The 23,763-nt window shown below is 43.8% G+C and overlaps 1 protein-coding gene across 1 annotated transcript in view; it reads right to left on the reverse strand.

Annotated features, from left to right (window-relative positions):
* Positions 1 to 2,927: 2,927 nt before the first annotated feature.
* The window catches only part of LOC122926179 (Golgi integral membrane protein 4-like), a 65,871-nt gene continuing 45,035 nt past the window's right edge, over positions 2,928 to 23,763 (reverse strand). Inside the window, exon 10 of the mRNA XM_044277560.1 lies at positions 2,928 to 4,101. Coding sequence (XP_044133495.1) covers positions 3,997 to 4,101 — 105 coding nt within the window. The 3' untranslated portion in view covers positions 2,928 to 3,996. The remainder of the gene's footprint in view (positions 4,102 to 23,763) is intronic.

The following is a 23,763-nucleotide window of genomic DNA, read 5'->3' on the forward strand; positions in this document are numbered from 1 at the left end:
GTCACCCAGAATGTTGCAGAAAGCATTCTAAAGCGGCTTGCTTACCAGGAATGTGCCACTAAGGTGCCCGGCCTTGGTGAAGTAAAAGCCCTAGTCTAGATATCCACTAAGTTAGCTGGTGGACACAGAAAATAGATAGTGTACTGTAGGTGGTTCAGCTAGTTCAGGGCGAGCTTTTACTGGGAACAGGCAATGTGTTGGGTGGGTGCCTGTTCCCCAGATTCCAGTCCGGGACTTGAGGTATGCTCATGTCCAGGGATCCTATTTAATCCTGCTGCTGGATCTTAGGTGGGTCTCAGTCTGGAGGAAAGGCAGACAGTGTGAAGTAACTTTTGTTGAACGTTTTGGTGTCCCTGCCTCTGTACACTGGTCAAGTGAATACAAAATGATGCCAACATAAAGCAGACATATGGGGAATGATGACTGATAACTCATTTTATGGGGCATTACAATCTGTCTTAAAAGTAGAGAAATAGAAATTTAGAAAATTGAGCATTTTTAAAAATTTTGGGTACATTTTGAATTATTTTATAAATAAAGGTGAAATATATAGACTCAAATTTACCACTGTCGTGAAGTACAATGTGTCATGAGAAAACGGTCTCAGAATGGCTTGGATAAGTAAAAGCGTTCCAAAGTTATTACCACATAAAGTGACACGTTAGATTTGCAAAAATCGGTCTGTGTTTTAAGGTGAAAAGTGGCTCGGTACGGAAGGGGTTAAAGGACAACATACTGACACTATTGCGCTAAATGCAGATATCATCAGCACTATTTCTTGTGAGTCTTTGGTTCCATATTTCAGTTTGCATGTGGGAATGAGACCAATTTCAGACAACCATATATTAGAATCCTGATCACAGGTAAAATTCTGCTGAACAGAACACATATCACCAAAATACCTTCTGGTGATCCAAGTTCAGTTCAATCAAACCACAGTGGGTCTTGGAAGCCCTCAGTCTGTTGCAATGCACATTCAACTTGAATAGGTCTGTGATCCATCCGCACCACAAAAAAAAAAAAAAAAAATAGAACTCCGTAGTGCTTCCATGCCTCCGTTCCGCACCGCAGCTCCGGATTACGGACCCATTCAAGTGAATGGGTCTGCATCCATGATGTGGGGAGTGCACGGCCGGTGCTCGCATATTGCGGATCCGCTGATGCGGGCCGCAATACAGCAACGGCTGTGTGCATGAGGCCTAAAGGGACCTCTGGATAGGTCATCAGTATCTAATTGGTAAGGGTCTGCCACCCAGGACCTGTTTGAGAAGGCACCAGCGCTCTCAGTAGCATTGTGGCAGTCTCCAGCTTTGCCTAGGCCGTCACATTCATCAAACTGCCTAGGCGCAGCTCAGCCCCATTGAAGTGAATGAGCTGAGCTAACAAGCACAGCCACTGTACAATGTACATTGCTGTGCTTCGTGAGCTGCGAGGAGGCCGCAGCGCTCCTGTGTGTGCCGGTGCGATCTCAAACAGCTGATCAGCAGGGCTTCAGAGTGTCAGATCTTCACCGATCAGCTACTGATGTCCTATCGTCTGATGTCAGAAAACCCATTTAATACACAGGTATTCTTAGGCCTCATGCACACGGCCGTTGTTTGGTTCCGCACCCGAGCCGCTGTTTTGGTGGCTCGGATGCAGACCCATTCACTTCAATGGGGCCGCAAAAGATGCGGACAGCACTCCGTGTGCTGTCCGCATCCTTTGCTCCGTTCCGCGGCCCCGGAAAAAAAAATATAACATGTCCTATTCTTGTCCGCAAAACAGACAAGAATAGGCAGTTATATCAATGGCCGCCCGTTCCGTTACGCAAACTGCGGAAGGCACACGGGCGGCTTCCGTTTTTTGCATATCCGCGGTCGTGTGCATGTAGCCTTAGTCAGAAGCATTGCTTCTAGAGGCATTCCATAGTTGATCAGGTTAAAAAAAAAAAAAAAAGGTCCTTAATTCAACCTAAAATACTACCGTGTTGTTCCAGAGTAAGGCAAAATAAACCCCGATAAGGTGGATGCCAGTTGCCCTATATCAGAGGAAAAATTCCTTCCAAACTCTAAAAGTGAATATCAGAATAAATCCCTGGATCAATGGCCCATCTCTATCCTCTGTATAGATCATCAGCTTCTGATTGGCAGGGGTCCAACACCCGGGACCCCCGCCGATCAGCTGTTTGAGAAGGCAGCGGCGCTATAGTAGCCCAGTTACGTCATGACTAGTATCAACTGGCCTGGGCGGGGCTAAGCTCCATTCAAGTGAACAGAGCTTAGCCATGTCCAGGCCAATTGATATTAGTCGTGACGTCACTGGGCCTGCAGTAAACAGTGAGAAGGCTGCGGCGCTGCTATAGCCCCGCTGTCTTCTCAGACAGCTGATCGGTGGGGGTCCCAGGTGTCGGACCCCCGCCGATCAGAAGCTGATGATCTATCCAGAGGATAGTGCAGAACCCCTTTAATGAATTAACCATCACAACTTTTTGTGGCAGAGGGTTTCATGGTTTAACTGATTCACTGTATGTTCAAAATGCATGTGCCCTAAAATGGCTTTTGAGAGATGATACAATATAGAAAGCTCATTGTGTGATCCACCTAGACACTTTAAGGGTACTGACACACTTAGTTTTTTTATTGAGCGTTTTTTTAGCAAAAAAATGCTATGAAGTTGTGTTTGTTTGTTTTTTTGGGTAGGGGCACAAAGGCCCAGGGTTAGTTTATGGTGCAAAAGTATATAGGGCAAGTGCCCTGTTGTAGAGTGCCATACAAACATAGCACTTTTGCGCCATAAACTAACCCAGGGCCTTTGTGCCTCTACCCAAGCTGTAGACCCAGTGCGGCCCATCTAGTACTCTGAAGAAGGCCTTGTGGCCAAAAAATGTTCAGTTGTGATTATTTACTGGAATACCCAGCTTAATAAATTAATACAGCATGCAAAGCAACATTTTGGAAGAAATGACTTTTATTTATGGAGTCTGGCTTGGGAACCATATCCTGAGATCCACAACACCAAAATTGGTGTGCCATCTAACCTCTCTATACAAGGGGGAAAAAGTCAGGAAAATGTCACTTCAAAAATGTTTGAAGGATGTTTTATAATTTCCTATTGGCTGAATCTGACTGCAGTGACATTCTAGCACCTGTGACCTCTGAAGCCAGTGATTGGCCACAGTGGTCACTGGACCAAACCACATCCGATCCTGCGGGGACCAGAATTAGCGGGAAGTGAGCCGTGATACTGGAACAGCAGGGCTGTGGATGGCCCCTAGCCTGGTCAGCCTACTTTTTTTTCAATTATGGGAAATGTTTGAAAAATAAAAGGAACCACTATTTTGGATATGTGTAAATGGAAGGTTTTGCTTTTGTCCAATTAAGTGCAGCCTGGTCTTGGCAATCTATTTAAAAAAATATAATAGAGAAGACAAATGTTCAGTACTCAGCCTCCTATAATGCAATTTATAAACGAGAAGAAAAAAATCAGCTATCCCCCAACCATTATTTAATCAGCGGAAAAGCCTTGGTTATGTTTTCATAAAAAGCAGAACATTGCACTTTCTGTGCAGTCCACCCGATCACAGATGGAGAAGTCATAAAATCTTAATGGCATTAGTCGGTAATATGATGACATAAAAACGTTGTCCTATATTTTACACCATAACATTCTTCATTTTGTCTGTACCAACAAAATAGGTCTACAGATCAGACAGGTCTAGTTCAGCACAGTCATTTTGGTTCAAGACCTTCGGTAAGAGATGAAGACCATGGTAGGACTTGCATAAAATTAATGAAAAATATGTATATTCTTCATTAGCAGTCACAAAGCAGAGAAAGACATATTTCATGGAGAGGTCCACCACCAGTGCTGATATTTCCAGAGCCCTTTACAGTCTAGAATGATTCTCTGATGAAGGTCCAAAGCCATAACAGCATCTAGCTGACTTCATATGGCCTGTTTATTCTGGTCTTTGTTCCACTCCTCATATATGGTTCTCGTCAAGGCTCTTATTAATCAGTAATATCCTTCTCTTATGTTCTTTGCATCTAGCTTATCTGTTCCTTCATTGTGTGCGAGTTCCAGATCATCTGCATTGTCTATTTCACCACCATGTTCCTCCTACCAAACAGAACAAAGCAAAACGTTAGATTTGTGGATGGACCAAGAACAGGATAAGATGTAAAGTTCAAACCAAAAAGGATACCATAGATAGTTTAGATACAATAGATAAAATAGATTGCAATTCTCAAACTTGAAATGTGTGAAAACACAGTAGGTTTACTGCATCATGCATATGATTTTATTTAAGCATGTTTAAAAGATGTACTGCAAATAGATAAAAACACTCTACAAACCCAATATCTCCAACCTGCTTGTAATAACTCATACTGCAAAGTCCTACTGCGACCATTTACGGATCTGGCAGACCACTCAAAATAACAAGCTCTGTTCTTTCTGTGTTGCCATACTATTATAACGTAGGTCAGAATACTCTTAATAGCAACTTGATAAGATGTCTGCAAAGTCTCAATACTAACCCCACATTTCACCAACATCATTAAAATGTAAATATGCTGCTGGGCCTGCTCTACAGTGGCATATGAGATGGCAGACCATATAAGATCCTCAGAGATGCCTAGAAGTTTAACCCCCTAACTGTTTTGCCCCAGTCCGGCTCCAGCAGTAGGAAAAGTAGCTAACTGGAGGGGGAGGGCTGCTTTAGATGCTATCTCCTGAATGGTAGCAGCTAGAAACATGCAGCTGTTCTTTGAAAGCTGACATTCCAAACGTTCTGACAATACCAGAATGCAGGGGCGCAACTACCATGGTGGCAGACCATGCGACTAGGGCCCAGTGCAAGAGGGGGCCCAGTCTTAGTTAGGATCATCCCCTCTTCTACTAGAGGTGAAAACTTGGTCAGGATTCTACCCTCTAAAAGAACAACTTTTAGCAAATAAAGCAGTGGAAAAATGGCCCAAGGTTCATTGAAAAGGGTTTAGGCAGAAACCCTTCTGTCCTGTGTGGGGGGCCTGTTTTGATCCTTGCTATGGGGCCCTTACTTCTAAGTACGCCACTGCTAGAATGATAGCAATATGTTCAGTACAGGGGAAGATATCACTGATAGATATCGGGATGCTGTGACTGCAGCTGAAAGTGATAGTAAAAACAGGTTTTACCTGCGATTATTCCCAACTCGATTCCTAACAGTGATTGCTCCTCTGTTGCTTGGACTTTAGCTGTTTAGCTTTGAAACACGACCAGTTGCATGTTTCTAGCTGCTACTATTCAGGAGATAGTATCTAAATCAGCCCTCCCCCTCCAGTTAGCTACTTTTCCCACTGCCCGAGCTGGTTAAAGGAGTTAGCCAAACCTCAAAAACCACCTACAAGGCCCGGGCCCCTCATACAGAGAATACTTACCTGGTCCCCGACGCCCGAGTCCTTCCGGATCCCTCCACAGCCGTTGCTGCATTTCTCCGGTGTGCTGATCACAATATCCATTGACAGGCAGGGGTGGTGGGCTATGGGGTGTAGCCAATAGCAGGCTGCGCCGCTGACCTGTTCTCCTTGCGTCGTACTTGGGCAGGTCACCGTCGTGGCCTGCTATTGCCTACACCCCCATGCTCCCTTCCCCCCTGTTGATGGATGTTGTGATCTGCACGCTAAAGAGATGCAGCGACTGCTGTGGAGGGATCTGTAAGAACAAAGGCATCGGGGACCAGGTCAGTATTCTCTATATGAGGGGCCTGGGCATTGTGGGTGGGTTTCGATAACCCCGTTAAATTCTTTCTGAACCTGTACTTGATTCCCCCCAACCTAAGCCAGGAATGATTACATGCTTTTCTACTGAAATCAATAACCATCGCTTTAGTTTTTTCCACATTCAGGAACAAATTGTTCTCCCTAGACAACCTCTCCAGACATTTTCTGTCAATAGACAGTCTCATCCTTGTTCGTAATCAGTCCATTCAACGTCCTATCAGTTGCATAATTCAACAAGATGGTACTCTTGTGACATGTCACAAAGTCTAAGCTATAGAGGGAGAATAATGCAAACAGCACCCCTGCAATACCTTTAAATTTCACATCCTTTATGTCTTAATAGGTTACAGATACACAGCCGCGTTTCTGCATGCAATTTTGGAAGCCAAAGTCAGGAGTGAATAAAAAAAAAAAAAAAAAAAAAAAAAGAAGTCGTATTTGTCTTGTATACTTTTTATCCAATTATGATCTACTTCTTAAGGTTTCCACAACTGTAATGCAGAAACATGGCCATACCCTAAGTAAGCCATCAGTCAATTAGACAACTCCAACAACTGCCCAAACCTCCCCAACTTTCCTACCAGCTGTTAGGGAAGCAAAAATAACATTTGTACATAATTATCCCCAACAGCTTTGTGATTTCAAGTTGTGCGCATAGCCAAAGCTATAACATGTTCTGTAGTTCTACCCTCCCTATAAAAGGTGCCCATATGCTGTCAGAAGAGAGGAGAAAGCCACTTTCATACACTTTTGGTGGTGGTTTATTTCCAGGGAGAACAAAACAATTGGGCGCCGAAATTCAAAGTGCCCAATTCCTCTCCCCTCTGACAAAATCTGTCAGGGGAGAATCTGTAGCCCCCCCCCCCCCATACAAATTAGATAATTGCATTGTCCCGCCGAAAATGTAGTATGTGTACCAGCCCAGGGGCCTTATGCCTTATTCACACAGTCAGTGTTTGGTCAGTGATTGATGTGTGAATAAGGCTTTAAAGGGGTTCTCTGGGAACAGGGACATTTTATCTAATGCCTGCAGCCTGTCTCCTGAAATAGAAGATTCATACTTACTTGCTCCAAGCTGCTGTAGTCCTCTTCGCCACCCACGCCGTGTTCATATTCTTGTCCCCATAGTGTTTACATAGACTGTGCATGGTTATCATCACGTGCTCCTCTGCAGCCAACAACTGGCTTCAGCAATGACATGCTGCTTGTGGACCAGAGCATCTTGGAGCAGGCAAGTATGAATCTTCTGTTTCAGGAGACAGGCTGCAGGCATTAGATAAAATATCCCTATTCCTGGAGAACCCCTTTAGGCAAAATAAGGATGGTCCTCCTTGTCCTACCAATATCTCATTAAGGTGGGAGAGAACTAACTTTTCAAAATATTTCATCACCTTGATTTTGAAGGAGTATCTCCCATCTCTGACATAGGACATGCCACAAATGCAGAAAAATACTGTTCTATGCTTTTTCCTTAAAGGATAACTGTCACATTTAGACCCTAATTTCAATTTTCATATATGTAGTTACTAATAACATGATATTCCAGCCGCCACTGCCCTCACCCTGAGGCTAATCCTGCCTGCCCTCACTAGCCAGTAACAATAGCCCCCCAAAAGTGTCAGTAACCACAGCCCTCCCCCTAAAGGGTTAATCTCCTGCAGCACAAAGGGGACCTCTTACCACATTTTGCTTTCATTTATACACTGAGCAGATGGCAGATCTCCCTTCCCTGGTGTGCGCTGCTCCAACTCTGCATCCTTCAGCTCTGCTGAGTGAGGGAGCGTCTGCCAAGCGCAGGGACAGGGAGAAGTGCACACAGCCCAGGCACTGTTATCAGCTGCTGGGGAGGACCTGGCTTTAATCATTTACTTACAGTCCCTGGCTGTCAGTAATGTGAGCCTGTACACTGCGTCCTCCGTACTTCAACAGATAGACGGACCCTGCACAGCAACCCTATTTTAAGCACAGGTAAAAGTAGGCAGTACAGGGAAAAAAACTGTGGAATTAAGGGGTAATTGAATACACAGTGAAAAGTTGAAATAGGGCCACTAAGGTGATATTAATCACCACAATCCAATACTCCCCCCAAAAAAACACAATTATCCTTTAACTCTCATATAAGCAAAATCCATGAATGTCTGAAATGGGAAAACCCCTTTAAAGCCACCAGATCGTGATCCAATGAAACAGAAGATGCCTGACACATTAACCTTGATGACAAGAACCAATGATTGAATCAATAACATGTTAAAAATTTACATGAAAACCAGTGCCAAATTATATGCACACAGACTAAAATGTTTGGGTGGGATATTATCTGCCCCCTGTGGTCTTTTTTACTCACAGATTTAAAAAGATTTACACACGATTATCAGTTACCCGAAAGGGCATCTCTGCTGCCATAGCCTCTAACATTGAACTGACATCAACACCCTGCTTTTTAAATCTTCAATAAAATTCATTTTATTGCTCCACTAGGGATGAGCGAACCCGTGCAAGTCCGAGTTCGGACGAACTTCAGGTCAAAGTTCCGGTTCGGAACCCGAACTTGACCCTGAATCCAGACCCCATTAAAGTCAATGGGGACCCAAACTTCACTTTATTATTTTCCGTTATAACATGGTTATAATGGAAAATAATAGCATTCTTAAGACAGAATGCTAAATAAAATGGCCATTGAGGGGTTACATTATTTCTTTTTTTAAATCACCTCATCGACTTGATCGCGCAGCCGGTATCCTCTTCTTTCTTCAAGACCTGCAAAAGGTCCTGCGATGACGTCACCACGCTCACCACATTGTAAGCGTGGTTATGTCATCGCAGGTCCTGCTGAATGAAGATAGAAAGACCTTCTATCTTCATTCAGCAGGACCTGTGGTGATGTCATCGCAGGTCCTGCAGAAAGAAGAGGATCCCGGCTGCACGATCAAGTGGATGAGGTGTTTTTTTATTTATTTTTAACCCCTCAATGGCCATTTTATTTAGCATTCTGTCTTAAGAATGCTATTATTTTCCGTTATAACCATTTTATAATGGAAAATAATAAAATCACCTGAACACGGAACCCGAACTTCAGTGAAAAAGTCCGGGTCTGGGTACCCGAACTCGCAATGTTCGGTACGAACCCAAACTTTGCAGTTCGGGTTCGCTCAACCCTATGCTCCACTAATTCTTCAGTCAGTGACATCAAAGATCTAGCATTCCCCTTCCAAGCTGTTAATTGCCTCATCCCTTTCCACTATCAATAAGAACTGCTACTCAGCATCCTGAAACCTCATAGCACTTCTAGTTTTTACCCTCCTGCCCAGGCCATTTTTTGCAAATCTGACGCGTCACTTTATGTGGTAATAACTTTGGAACACTTACTTATCCAAGCGATTCTGAGATTGTTTTCTCGCGACACATTGTACTTCATGACAGTCATGAATTTGAGTCAATGTATTTCACCTTTATTTATGCAAAAAAAAAAAAAAAGGTACCAAAAATTTTGAAAAATTAGCCATTTCTCTGCTTTTAAAACAGAAAGTGATACCTCGTATAATATGACTTAACATTCCCCATATGTCTACTTTATGTTGGCATCATTTTGGAAAAGTCAATTTATTTTTTTAGGATGTTAGAAGGCTTAGAATTTTAGAAGTAATTCTTAAAAAAAAAAAAAAAAAAAAAATCCAAAACCCACTTTTTAAGGACCAGTTCAGGTCTGAAGTCACTTTGTGGGGCTTACATAATAGAAAGCCCCCATAAATGACCCTACTGTAAAAACTACACCCCTCAAGTTACTCTAAACCGATTTTAGAAACTTTGTTAACCCTTTAGGTCAGGGATGGCCAAGCTGAGGCTCTTTAGCTGTTGCAAAACTACAACTCCCAGGATGCCCACACTGCCTACAGCTATCAGCCTACAGCGGGGCATGGTGGGAGTTGTAGTTTTACAGCAGCAGGAGAGCCGCAGGTTGGCCATCCATGGTTTAGGTATTCCACAAGAATTTAAGGAAAATTGAGATGAAATTTCAAAATTTTACTTTTTTGCCAGATTTTCCATTTTAAGCTATTTGTTTCTTTAACACATCGAGGGTTAACAGCCAAACAAAACTCAATATATATTACACTGATTCAGCGGTTTACAGAAACAGCCCATATATGGTGGTAAACTGATGTAAGGGCACACGGCAGGGCGCAGAAGAAAAGGAGCTCCATATGGTATTTGGAAAGCAGATTTTGCTGGACTGGTTTTTAGACACCATGTCCTATTTGAAACTCTCCTGATGCACCCCTACAGTAGAAACTCCCAAAAAGTGACCCCATTTTGGAAACTACGGGATAAGGTGACAGTTTTATTGGTACTATTTTGGGGTACATATGATTTTTATTCGCTCCTTATTACGTTTTTTGTGAGGCAAAGGTAACCAAAAAATGACTGTTCTGGCACAGTTTTTAGTTTTTGTTTTTTACAATGTTCATCTGACAGGTTAGATCATTTGCTATTTTTATAGAGCAGGTTGTTATGGACGCGATGATATCAAATATGTCTACTTTCTTTGTTTCAGTTTTACATAATAAAGCATTTAAAAAAAAATTATGTTTGTGTCTCCATTTTCTGAAAACGCCATATATTTTTTTTCTGCCGATCGTCTTGTGCAGGAAGAGTTGACGTTTTTATTGGTACCATTTATGGGTCCATATGATTTTTTTATCATGCATTATTACACTTTATGGGGCAAGGTGACAAAAAATAGGCTGATCCCCTCTGCAATGCATTACAATACATCTGTATTGTAATGCATTGCCTGTTAGGGTACTACACAGAGTAATACCCTAACAGGTTGCCTAGGAGACCCAGCCTGGGGCTGGATCTCTTCGGCCTCCATAGAAGGCAGGTCCCGATGCCTTGCATCGGGCTGCCTTCTGACCCATCGGGTCCCCGTCACAGCAGCGCGGGGACCTGGTGGGCTCCCACACCCGCCGCAAATACTTTCTATGCCGCGGTCAGCGCTGACCGCGGCATAGGAGGGGTTAATCCGCCGGCATTGGCTTTTACAGTGATGCTGGCGGATACAGAAGGGGCCCGGCTATCAGCGTGACATAATAGTATGTCAAAATGCGGCAAGTCACCTGCCGCCATGACGTACTATTACGCCATGTGTTGGGAAGGAGTTAAAGGCTCATGCACACAAGCGTATTTTTTTTCCGTGTCAGTTCCATTTTTTGTTTTTGTTCTATAAACTTCTGCATGCATGGGATCAGGTGCACCACTGCAGTCAATGAATAGCCTCAGTGGTGTTTTGTCCCCAAGCAACACATCACTGCTGGGTCATGTCACTGTTGAGGCCCATCATTGGCTGCAACATCGTACAGGAAATCCAGAAGTTTACAGCACAGGGACTTGGAACAGAGTTGCTAGGTATGATCTATCCAATAGGTACAGAAGGGTGGGATTGACAGTTAAAAAAGTCCAAAAAGCTGAATAACCCGGACCAGTAATATTTTTCCCACTCTGTTCCAGCAGTTATAACTTTTGTCTTCAGTGTAGCTGTATGAGACTTTGCATTTTGTGACATTAGTTGTATTCTTCATAGGAACCATTTAGGGCTACATATAATGTATTAAGTAACATTAATTTTTTGGGGGGGTTATTCATAACATGAAGGGTTAACACACAATGGGACTTAATGGAGATCTGTGAGCCTCCCCTCCTCTTCCACACAGGCTGAAGTGAGAGCTGTACAGTATATACATTCCTCACTAGATTGCAACTAGAGGTGCTTTCTTGGTCTTTTAGCTGTATGGTCGCTGGTGGAAGAGTCCTCAGACGTGCCCCCCTGTGCAGCTACATAGCCTACCCAGGACTCTTTTAGGCCTCTTGCACATGACCGTATGGCTTTTTCTGTATTTTGCGGTCCGTTTTTCACAGATCCGTTTTTTTGTTTCAGTAGTGTTTCCGCTTCCATTTTGCCGTTCCGTTTTTCCATTTGGTTTCCGTTTGTGATCCGTTTTTTGCGGATTGCAAACGGAAACAGAAGCATACAATAATGTTTAAACAGTAAGTACATAAAAAAATTGGACTGGGCATAACATTTTCAATAGATGGTTCCACAAAAACGGAACGGATACGGAAGACATACGGATGCATTCCTTTTTTTTGCGGACCCATTGACTTGAATGGAGCCACGGATTGTTATTTGAGGGCATTAATAGGACAAGTTCTATCTCTCAGCGGAATGGAAATACGGAAACGTTTTTTTGTGGAACCATTAAAATGAATAGTTCCACATATGGACCACAAACTGAATCCGCAAAAACGGAACAGAAAAATAAACCTGTTTGTGTGCAAGAGGCCTTAACTATATTGTTCTTTTCTGCTCGAGCTGATCAGTGGTGGCGTTAAATTATATTTCTCCTTTTGCTGCAGATCAACATCTCCCACAGTGAAGGCTAAAGCTCTTTCTCTCAACGCAAAACCTCGCCATTTACCCATGGTTTTTAGTGAATAAATAAAATAAAAAATAATCCAGGAGGACAATCTTCCCTTGATACGATTTCTTTTTCTATATATCATCATCTGATGGACTCCACCTGAAAAGATATTGTGGTTGCCAACTAGATGTTATATGTATTTTGCTGTAGCTACCATGTATTTGTCACATTTATGTTGCTGTTTATACCAACCAGGGGGCTTTATTCCCTAAAAGTAAAACAGAAGGAGCTGTGGGGAAATTCTTCCCAAGGACAGAGCTAACTAAAGCACAAACTGTGGACCAGAACCCGGATACAACTGGAGTCCTACATAAATAGTTATAAGAACCCCTCTCCTGGACTCACCGAAAGCATAATGTGGAAGAATCCAGATACATTTGATGAATCCTCAGCAGCACTAAATAAGTGCGATGAAGGATTTTCATAAAACTCTATATAATATTATATGATAATATTCATATGGATATATTATAGCAGAGGATCAGGACAGAGGATATAATGTACTCTAATAATTGTGTTATTTTTATTAAGTCCTCTAAATTCCATTTTCACCAAAAATATTAAGATTTCATGTTCAGAATTCACCCTTCTTATTACTACTGCTTGACGAGGCAGATTTAGGCAGGGCTTAACATTTTTCTCTGATAAGTGTCTTATGGTCGCTTGTAATATTGATTTATACAAAGTTGTATGAAAAGCTAGAGACCATTTAAAAGAATATCCGTCACCAGCAACCTCCCCATCAAACTGTTTTCATAGGCCGACAGGTGTGGTTCACCTAATTAAAATGCTGTTTTTCTTTGGTGAACCGAGGCTCCATTCCTGAGTTATTATACCTTTTTATTTATTTTTGCAAATTAGGTCTTTGGTGCAATGAGGACATCACCCTTGCTCTTGTTGCAACCAGGCTCCACTCATTTCTGTGGCCGGCCCCTCCCTCGTTGCTTTGATTGACAGGGCCAGGCAGCGGCAAAACAGTGAAGTAGGGCTGGCTACAGAAATGAGTGGTGCCTGAGAGCAACGATGATGCCCTCATTGCACCAAAGTCATAATATTTCATATTTGCATAAGGAAAAATTATAACTCTGGAATAGAGCCTCGGATCAACAAAAGAAAAACAGCATTTTAAATCAAGTGAACCACAGCTGTTGACAGATACAAACTTCAAGGTGCCTGCAGCCACCACTCGAGGGAGCTGTTGAGCTTACTGAATGCTGTGTTATTATGGAGGTCAATGTAACATAATACAGTATACTCCCTCTAGTGGTGGCTGCAAACAGACTGAATTCTATCATTTCACTGGATACGCAGGGCACTGGATGTATGCATAAGAAAAACTGAACCTCAAACACTATTCAAATAAATAAATCACTCCCTAAAAATTATTTAATAAAAAAAAGAAAGTTCACATTAAAGGGTTGTGCAGGCACAATATCCTGCGGATAGGTCATAGATATCTGATTGACGGGGGTGTAACACCCGGCACCTCGTCGGTCAGCTGTTTGAAGAGGAGGTGGCACTCCATGCGAGTGTTGCTTCCTTTTCATTACACTACCCATCGTCACCAAGATAACGGACAGTGTAATGACGGGAAGTAGTGCTCGTATGGAGCACCGCCCCCTCTTCAAACAGCTGATCGGTGGGGGTGTCAGACCCCTGCCATGCATATATTGATGACCTATCCCAAGGGTAGGTCATCAATAAATACTGCCTGCACAACCCCTTTAAGCTTCTGCTGGAAATGATAAAATTGTAATAAATGGCAGCTGTAGTTCAGCTTTAAAAATAGATTAAAAAAAATGTTTGTCACAATCTGAGAATAATTACTGACTTGTTGACAGAATATTGGTTGGGCTGCACATAATCACATATTTAGGGTTGGCCATTTGTCGCATTGTTGAGTTACAATTACTTAACAGAACAGGCCTTGTGGCGGCAGCACAGCCAGGAGCCGAGCACGCTGGCAATTTGACATGCCTCAATAAATACATGCCTCTATTGTTCCCTCTCTAGCAAACGAAGCCACAAAGTGGAATTTTAAATCACATTCCCTACCCACCCATAAATGTTATACTCGCTCTCAACATGGCCAGATTCTGCCAAAAGTATATTTAGACGTACAGCGAGAAAACAGACACGTGTAATGATAGGAACCGTAAAAGCAGCATTTTATAGCCTTGTAAAGCTGAGTAACAAACACAGAAGCTCCATCTTTAAGAGGAGTCAAAAATAGCCTCACGACATCCAATATAAGAGAAGTAAATGAGTCCTGACAGATCTGCACCTCTTGCGGGACGGGTGGGAGGTTCAAGAGTTTTATTGCTGCAATTTCTTCAATTATCACTTTGACTAATTAGAGGAAAATGAGTTTGGGAGAAAATGTCCTTGAGGACAATAGAATATAAGTGGATACGAGACAATGTAATATCAAAAAGGCATTTCAATGAAAACATAACTTTACAAAACTTAAAGTGGATCCGTCACCTGAGCATGCTGAATGTACATAGGGAAGCATAGTCAGGTGACAAAGGGTATTTTAGGAACTTGCCCCCACTTCCCCCCAGAGCTAGGCTTGAGCAAATTGAGCTTAGTTCGATTAGTAAAAAAAACTTTGATGTTAATGCCGTTTCCATACACCATTAAAATGTATGGGCTCCAAGTAGCCTAAATTCATCTTGGCCGAAGTAGCGCAAGAGTTCCTTGAATGACTAAGGTATTCCTATTTTAAAATGTTTTTAAATATGCAATCTGAAGTGGGCTTCTAGCTGGTATTAGGAAACCAAGTACCTGCAGAGAGCATGTTGAAGTCCAACCAGATGTTTCTCCAGCTCAGAATCAAACCTAGTGCTACAGTGCTTACTGTAAAGCACAGGTACTGAATGCCAGCTGTTTGGACCCCACTCTGTCCACACGGGGGGCAGTATGCACACCAGAAAGCAACCATACAGCTGCATGGCTCCACTACTTTCAGTTTCACCCCGACACCAGGATGACCAAGTGAACCTCCTCTGCTGCAGCGGCACTTAGGAAAGTTTATAGCTCCAAAGGCGGAGCTGCCAACAAAGGAACCAATGGCATTCCAGGGTCAGATGGAAGGAGACGAGGAGGAGGAAACAGAGCACAATGGGAATGTGGTCACTAGAGACAAGGACTGCCTATCAGTGTCAGTGGCACGTTACCGTCTCATTGTTCCTGTTTATGTATGTGGATCTCTTCTTAACTGCACCGGGGCAATTTAAAAGGTAATTTTTTTTAAAGAAAATCATGGTCTTACACAGAATTTAAGACACATTCTCCACGTGGCTCACTTTGGCAACCTCATATGCCTGTCATAAACAACAAGAGGCAGTTTTCACACATTGTGATTGGGGATCAGCACAGCACTAGAACGCTCCTATTTTAATGGCCACACAGTGAACAGCCAATTTACTGCATAATTGTGCAGGCATTAAAAATGAAAGTGCTTTCTACTGCATTCATTTAAATCCGCACCAGTGTCTACCGTGATTTTTGGCTACATCCCGGGAGCACACAAACAATGGTTTTTTTCTCCCGAAATAAAAATAAACGTACTCTTCTGTCTGACAATATAAAATTGTTTTTGTAAGACAGATATCCTTGTTAAAATGTACTAAAACGTTAAAAAGGACTGTAGCTATTAGTATTGTTGTATGCATAGTGACCCATAGAATAAAAGCTATTGATTCCACTTCGAAAACAGTGTACATTTTGATTGAAAAATCAATTGTGAAATGGCATTTTTTTTGCCATCTCCCCCCCCCCTAAAAAAAAGCTACTAAAGTTAACCAAAAAGTTATATATGGAAAAATAAAAATGTTCTTGGAATGCAGCTACAGAACAACACATTTTTCACATAATATTCACTATTATTAGGCAAAAGTGGTTAAATGTTAAAAAAAAAAAATAGATATATCTATCTATTTATCCCAAAGATAGCCTGAACTTTGGGGGAAGCAGTGACGCCTGTGAAACAAGGATCACAAGGCCAGAGTCGGGAGGACTACTGGGTCACAATCCCCGAAAAGGTATTGAAGTGTCACAGCCTGGAGGTTGCTGGACTGAATGGCTGAGGAAAGCCGCATTTGTGTTCCATGTGTGAACAGGGCTCTCTAAGTGAGTCAAGGATACGCTTGTGTGTTTAGTTAGAGCCTAGCCGGACAAGGGTTTGTTATTTTGTGTGGATGTCAAGCGTGATAAGTTGAAGCTGTGACTTCTTAACCTGTGCTTTGCTAAAGTGTCTGAAATAAAGCAAGAGTTTGGACATTATAATCGTGTCTGCGAAGATATCTGCGAGTGTGACCCCCTGAAAAGAGACGATCCCTTACAATTGGTGTCGGATGCGAGCAAGTTGTCCATGTGTCCATGAGAGAAGGGCAACTGTCAGTTGCTAGGGGCAACGCTGAGAAGCCACTTTCTTTGCAGTGTGTGGAGTTAAAGGGCCGGAAGCTTTTTTTTTTTTTGTCCAGTGAAGCAGGTGCTGCTCATAAGAGTGTGGACTATTTTGCTGTGGTGCAAGTAAAACTGCAGTGAATTAAAGGGCCAGTAGCCCAGCAAAAGTGGACTTGTGGCTGAAAGTTTTTCCTGCTACCATGGGTCTCGGGGAAGAGTACGTCTGGCGGCGCTGGCGCATACAGCAGGCAGAAGAAATGGCAATAGCAATTGGCTACACTAAAAATGAATTGGCGAAAATTGATGCAGAGCGAGAGGCTTTGGAGGCACAGTTGCAGCTGGCCTTGAGAAATGGGTTCTCAACACTGTATGGACCCGGTACAAAGTTACAAGAGGTTGGTGGTGTGCCGGGACTATCGGGGGAAAAGCAAAGATATGCCATTGCCAAGGGCAACTGTCGGGAAGATAAAGAGGGGGAGAGCGGTTCAACTCTCAGGAGGTCGAATGTTCCCTACCAGTGGAGACAGAGTCCTAGAGAGGATGTGCCAAGGATCTGCAAGGCTAGACATGGGATGACAAGGATCCTATGCTAGCCCGGGTAAGAGGTAGCACAATATTGAAACCTGAGACTGGTAAAATAATAAAGGCGCTGGACAGTCGTGCGGATAAGGACTATCTGTTGATTTTCACTGAGCGTGAGACTCCAATGAGAACAGGGACTTATGAACTTGATGTTACAGATAGGCTCATGCATGAGAGAGTGTTGGGGTGTAATTCTCCCTTATGCTGGGAGTTGTGGAGTAATGGAGAAACTTCTGCAGAGAGCGCAAAAACTCCTGCAAAACTTGTACCTGTCCCTTTAAGTCAGGCATGTCCAAACTGCGGCCCTCCAGCTGTTGCAAAACTACAACTCCCAGCATGCCCTAATAGCTGTAAGCTATCCAGGCATGCTGGAAGTTGTAGTTTTGCAACAGCTGGAGGGCCGCAGTTTGGACATGCCTGCTTTAAGTGAACGTGTAAGGGAAAGGACCATTGAAAACAGTGATGTAGTTGAAGTAAAAAATGAAAATGTGAGGTCATGTGAAGTATATGATGATGACATGCCTTTTCCCTTTCAGGATGTGATCAGGAGAGAAGTGCCCCCTCCTGATAAAAATATATGTGATACAAAAATGCTGGTTAATGTTGTGAGCCCAGAGGGTGTACCACACGTACCAGAGGTGGATATGCAGTACCCACAGGGTTTTATGGTTTCTGGGGAAGTGTCCAATGTGGGGATTAGCGCATCGGTGCCCCTAGAGGTCAGAACTGATAATGATGACACAAGTAATATAAGTGACGCATGTGCCGTGACCGATAGCAACTCAGAGAGAGAGAGAGAGAGGGAGAGAGGCTGCCACGTTGAGGTCTTGCCAAATTGACGTAGTTACGGGTAGCAACCAGATGATAATTGTACCCGACGTGACTAGAGTTGAGTGGGGAGACGCATATTCAGGCAGCGGTAGATGACCAGACCGGTCAGTACAGCTGCAATCATGAAGATTATTTCTCTCTCTCCACACGGTCCCTAGATACGATAGAGACGGGACTAGTTGTCATCATAAAGACATTGAAGAAGGCTGCAGAAGGGTCAAAAGAAGAGACCCCGGAAAAGATGAGTTAACTGAAGGGTCTACTGCCTGGTGTCACGAAGAAGAGAAAAGACCCCAGAAAGACACAGAAGTCTGTAGTCGACATCGGCAATGGGCTTGAAGAGTCCCTGGGTGGAAATCCCACAAAGTGTCTAAAGGAGAAGGGTGGTACTCCTTCGGCTGATGCGACAGCAGAACAGAGTAAAGAGCCGCTGGAACAGGAGGCCCAAGAGTTGGGCGCTTCCAACAAGCAAGTGCAAAAAAATAAGGAGGAACAGAAGTTTGGCCAGCTCCTGGCTGCAGAGAAATACATATCGGCTCAGTATGCCGAAGAACGTTACCGAGCGGAGGCTGATGCTCGGGAGAAAGAGTCCAAGGCCCTCTCCTTGGCTAGAGCCCTTGAAGAAGTGCTTGAGGAGCGAAATGAATTAGAGAGGCTGAACAAGCAACTCAGAGCAGAGATGGAAGCTCTCATGAGCTCAAAAGATGCCATCTATGAGTTGGAGAAGCCTAAGCGTGCTCCTGCACAGCAGGTGGAAGACAATGAGAAACCGGACGAGGAAGATCCTCTGGAAGGTGCCAAGAAGTCAGAGCCCGTTAAGAATGGGACTGGAGATGGTGGCGCCGTGGTACCGGCCGAGGCAGAGAAGAAGATAGAGTATGTATCTGCTGAACCAGTTGATGGGGCTGATGTGGAAGAAGCAGAAGACTGATACTGAAGCCAAACATAAGATAACCCCTGTGGGGACTAAAGAAAAAAGAGAAGTGCTATCTGGTGATAGAATAAAGAAACAAAGTGAGTGGGAACACCAGGTGGCATTAGAGCGGCTAAAGGGTGGTTTAAAACTGACCAGTCGGATCTCCAACAAAAGGAGGAGGCGGGGGCCTAAGAAGAAATCTAGAAAAGAAGCAAGCTAGAAAGCTAAGTTCTCCAGCAAAGAGGAGACGGAGGAGGCTCTTAGACACTGTAGTCTAGGTAGGAAGGCAGTGTTTATGACAAACCAAGCTCTGATGGCCTGGGTCTGGCAAAATAAAGGGAAGCATGTGACGCTGGCCATCTCTTCCAGGGGGAACGTTGAGCCGGAAGATGGCAGTATAATGCGGATGCCCTGTCATGAGCATCCAGTTGGTACATGTGTTCACCCCCACAGGTTTGAACAGAGGGGGGGATATGTGGCAATGTGAACATTGAGGTGTTTCCCTGGGTTCCAGTCCGGGACTTGAGGCATGCTCATGTCCAGGGATCCTATTTAATCCTTCTACTGGATCTTGGGTGTGTCTTGTCAAGCAGAGTCCTGGTTAGGCTCTGTGTGAGTGGTCTCAGCTGGGTGGCCTGAGGGGCCACGAGGCTAGGCGATAGCCTGAACTTTGGGGGACGCGGTGACGCCTGTGAAACAAGGATCACGAGGACTACTGGGTCACAATCCCCCAAAAGGTATTGAAGTGTCACAGCCTGGAGGTTGCTGGACTGAATGGCTGAGGAAAGCCGCATTTGTGTTCCATGTGTGAACAGGGCTCTCTAGGTGAGTCAGGGATACGCTTATGTGTATAGTTAGAGCCGAGCCGGGCAAGCGTTTCTTATTTTGTGTGGATGTCAAGCGTGATAAGTTGAAGCTGCGACTTTTTAACCTGTGCTTTGCTAAAGTGTCTAAAATAAAGCAAGAGTTTGGACATTATAATCGTGTCTGCGAAGATATCTGGGAGTGTGACCCCCTGAAAAGAGACGATCCCCTACAATATATCTAATTTTTTTTTTTGTATCAACATACTTGGAGCTTCACCTGCCAGTAGGGATGAGCGAACTTGTGTTTCAAGTTCGGTGTGCAAGGTTCGGGTTATCTAAGGCTACTTTCACACTAGCGTTCGTCGGTCCGCTCGTGAGCTCCGTTTGAAGGGGCTCACGAGCGGACCCGAACGCAGCCGTCCAGCCCTGATGCAGTCTGAATGGAGCGGATCCGCTCAGACTGCATCAGTCTGGCGGCGTTCAGCCTCCGCTCCGCTCGCCTCCGCACGGACAGGCGGACAGCTGAACGCTGCTTGCAGCGTTCGGGTGTCCGCCTGGCCGTGCGGATCCGTCCAGACTTACAATGTAAGTCAATGGGGACGGATCCGTTTGAAGATGCCACAATATGGCTCAATCTTCAGGCGGATCCGTCCCCCATTGACTTTACATTGAAAGTCTGGACGGATCCGTACGAGGCTATTTTCACACTTAGCTGTTATATGCTAAAATAATGCAGACGGATCCGTTCTGAACGGAGCCTCCGTCTGCATTATTATGATCAGATCCGTTCAGAACGGATCCGATCGAACGCTAGTGTGAAAGTAGCCTAAGAATTCCATTATGGATTCTTCTATCACGGACCATAACTTATGGTCCATGGTAGCGGAATCCATAATGGGATTCTTAGAAAACCCAAACAATGCACGCTGAACTTGAAACACAAGTTCGCTCTTCCCTACCTGCCAGCAGACCTTGGGAAGGGGACGCTTACAACGAGTACTTAAGTACCCCTGGTATAGAGAATTGTGCACACTTAAAGAGGACCTTTCACTAGTATAAAAACTATATCAGTGGGCAGAGCGGCGCCCAGGGGTCCCCCTGCACTTACTAGTATGTCTGGGCGCAGCTCCGTTCGCCCGGTATAGGCTCCGGTGTCTGCAGCTCCTTCTGTTGTACTAGGCAGAGTTTTTGTATTAGGGTTGTCCCTTGCTGCAGCGCTGGCCAATCGTAGCGCACAGCTCATAGCGCTACGATTGGCCAGCGCTGCAGCAAGGGACAACCCTAATACAAAAACTCTGCCTAGTACAACAGAGGGAGCTGCAGACACCGGAGCCTATACCGGGCGAACGGAGCGGCGCCCAGACATACTAGTAAGTGCAGGGGGACCCCTGGGCGCCGCTCTGCCCACTGATATAGTTAGTTTTTAAACTAGTGAAAGGTCCTCTTTAATTTGATTTTTGTAGGGTCATGGCCATCCCTTTTAATGAGCAGTCCAGAATCTTATTTCTACATCTCAGGTGATGCCGTTTTGACTTGTAAGAGTACATTCATATTTTCGATACAGAGAGAGCTTTCCCCGCTGTTTTTCATAGCAGCAGTAGTTGATATGAATGCAGCTTTATGCCAGGTTCCTACACAGAGATTGCAGTGCCACACATGGTTTGCCTATTTCCCCTGCAAACAGAGGTGAGCTATAAAAAGAAAAAGGAATATAAAAAGCGGACCAAAATACCCTGACTCACACTGTGCACGTGGACACCTACATGTGAGCATCTAGATCGAGGCTTGTTCATGAAGGAAACTGAGGGCTTCATCTGTATGCAAGATGTGTTAAGCTGGCCGTACACAAGATAACTGTCAGATGAACACTTGCTATCTCTCCTGAACCTCTCATATATAGGGATGAGCGAACTTCTGCTTTCAAATTCGGCGTACAAGGTTTGGGTTATGTAAGAATTCCGTTATGGATTCCGCTACCACAGACCATACACTATACACTTAGTCTTGATTCAGCTGAGCATACATGTGTTGTAAATGTGAGAGGGTAGAAGGCCACTGCAAGACACCTTACTCCCCAAGAACAAAAGGATGAGACATATTGATATCCAATAAGTCCTACTCTTCCCTTCACCAACATCTGCCGAAACCGGAACATTTGGTGGCCCTCATACACATTAGATGGAGGTCCGATACCACCAAAATGGGCATGTTTGGCCAACATACATCTGTGTATGGCTAGCATTTGAAAAGTAAGGAGCAGTCACATAGACCCCATATTTACCACATCACAAGCTGTGTCAAGGACAGACACTGGATTACAGATACAAATTACACAAAATGAAGTTAAAGTTTGGAAACACACAGCTAAAATGTAGCTGCTGCTCCAGCTTCTCCAGAGCAACTGTTGTACTAAACCCTTGCAGAAATCCAGGGCCGCACAGCTGTTTCCTCCACTGCGCACAATATCGGCGCTGAGTCCTAATCTTCTTGGGCTTGGATGCGTGAAGGTAACTTGGCTCAGTGAATGTTTCCTGGCAAAATCTTTAATCAAATCCTGCATATTAGCTTTAAGTGGTTCTGGAAAGGAACCAGATGGGGTTTTGCTTTTCTCTGTGAAGATCATACTGAATTCAAAAGGATATTAAGAACAAAGCTTTCATTGTATGCCTCTTGTGATAATGAGAACAACGCACCCATTATTTATAAGAGGACTCAAACGCTGCTCTTTTTACACGTAATGCAAGGCTTCCACCACGGCTTGAAGACTGTTTTGGAATTAGCTGGTATGTTCGACAGTGTTGTCATGTCACTTGTTCATCACTAGGGGCACTCTTCTATTTATTCCAGAAGACCTGTCAGTTCTCCGGACATGCCAGTTTCAGTAAATAACTGGGGATACTATTATTCTAAGAAAATGTACAGTTCTTCCCCCATTTCATAGGGATTGCAACAATTTACTTAGACATATAAAGAGTGCCAACAAGCGCTCTTTAAGGACTCCTCCCAACTTTGGCATTTTGAGCCCTTTTATATGGACATTGACGGGAATGAGAATGTTCATTCCTAATTATTGTCAGCCCATTAGCAGTGATGTGATGTATAGGAATGAACAATCGTTTCTGCGATCATTCATTCTTATCCATTTTCCATGTTTGTCATGCAAAGTGCTGCTAACAAACGGGGATTTTAGGTGGAGTTTAAAGATGAACTCAGACAAACAAGTGTTTGTCTTATGTATGGGAATGAATGAGCGTTTGTCTGATGCATGGGAATGATCGCTTCTACGATCATTCATTATTATCCATTTGTCATGCAAAGTGCTGCTAACAAACAAGGTGCCGCTTGAAAGATAATCTCATCAGACAAACAAAGTTTGCTCATTTGTCAAGTGATTGTTTGCACCTTTACACAGGCCAATTACCGGCAAGGAGTGCTGGTAGGAACATTCTTCCCATCTACCGCCCCCATCCTTGGCTCATGTGAATGGACCTATAGGCTAGGGATACAGAATGACTTTTATAGGGCAACATAAGATTGCTGCGTTGCACCAAATTATGAATGTGGTCGCGTTACGACCTGCAAGTTACTGCAATACAACAGTCTTAAAAATCCCAAATTGTTGGATTTCGGGGCAGCCACATTTATCACGAAACTGCATTTTTAATGTCAGGCAGCCAGAAGTCACTGTATAGCCCTAGCCTTAGGGTATGTTTACAGGTGACAATTCGGCTGTTTTCTGTCATTTTAAATAAAAAAAGTTTAGATTTTTTTCAGATGATATATCTTCTATATGCCAGAACATTATAGCTACAAAGTATGCATGAAGAATATACAATTGACATCCGTTAAGTTATAAGGGGTTAAATATCTGGGATCAAACCTAATTGGAATTTCATTGCTATAAAATATATAGATCAGGGATGCTCAACCTGCGGCCCTCCAGCTGTTGTAAAACTACAACTCCCACCATGCCCTGCTGTAGGCTGATAGCTGTAAGC

This window comes from Bufo gargarizans, chromosome 2 (genome assembly GCF_014858855.1).
Source record: "Bufo gargarizans isolate SCDJY-AF-19 chromosome 2, ASM1485885v1, whole genome shotgun sequence".
Lineage (NCBI taxonomy): Eukaryota > Metazoa > Chordata > Amphibia > Anura > Bufonidae > Bufo > Bufo gargarizans.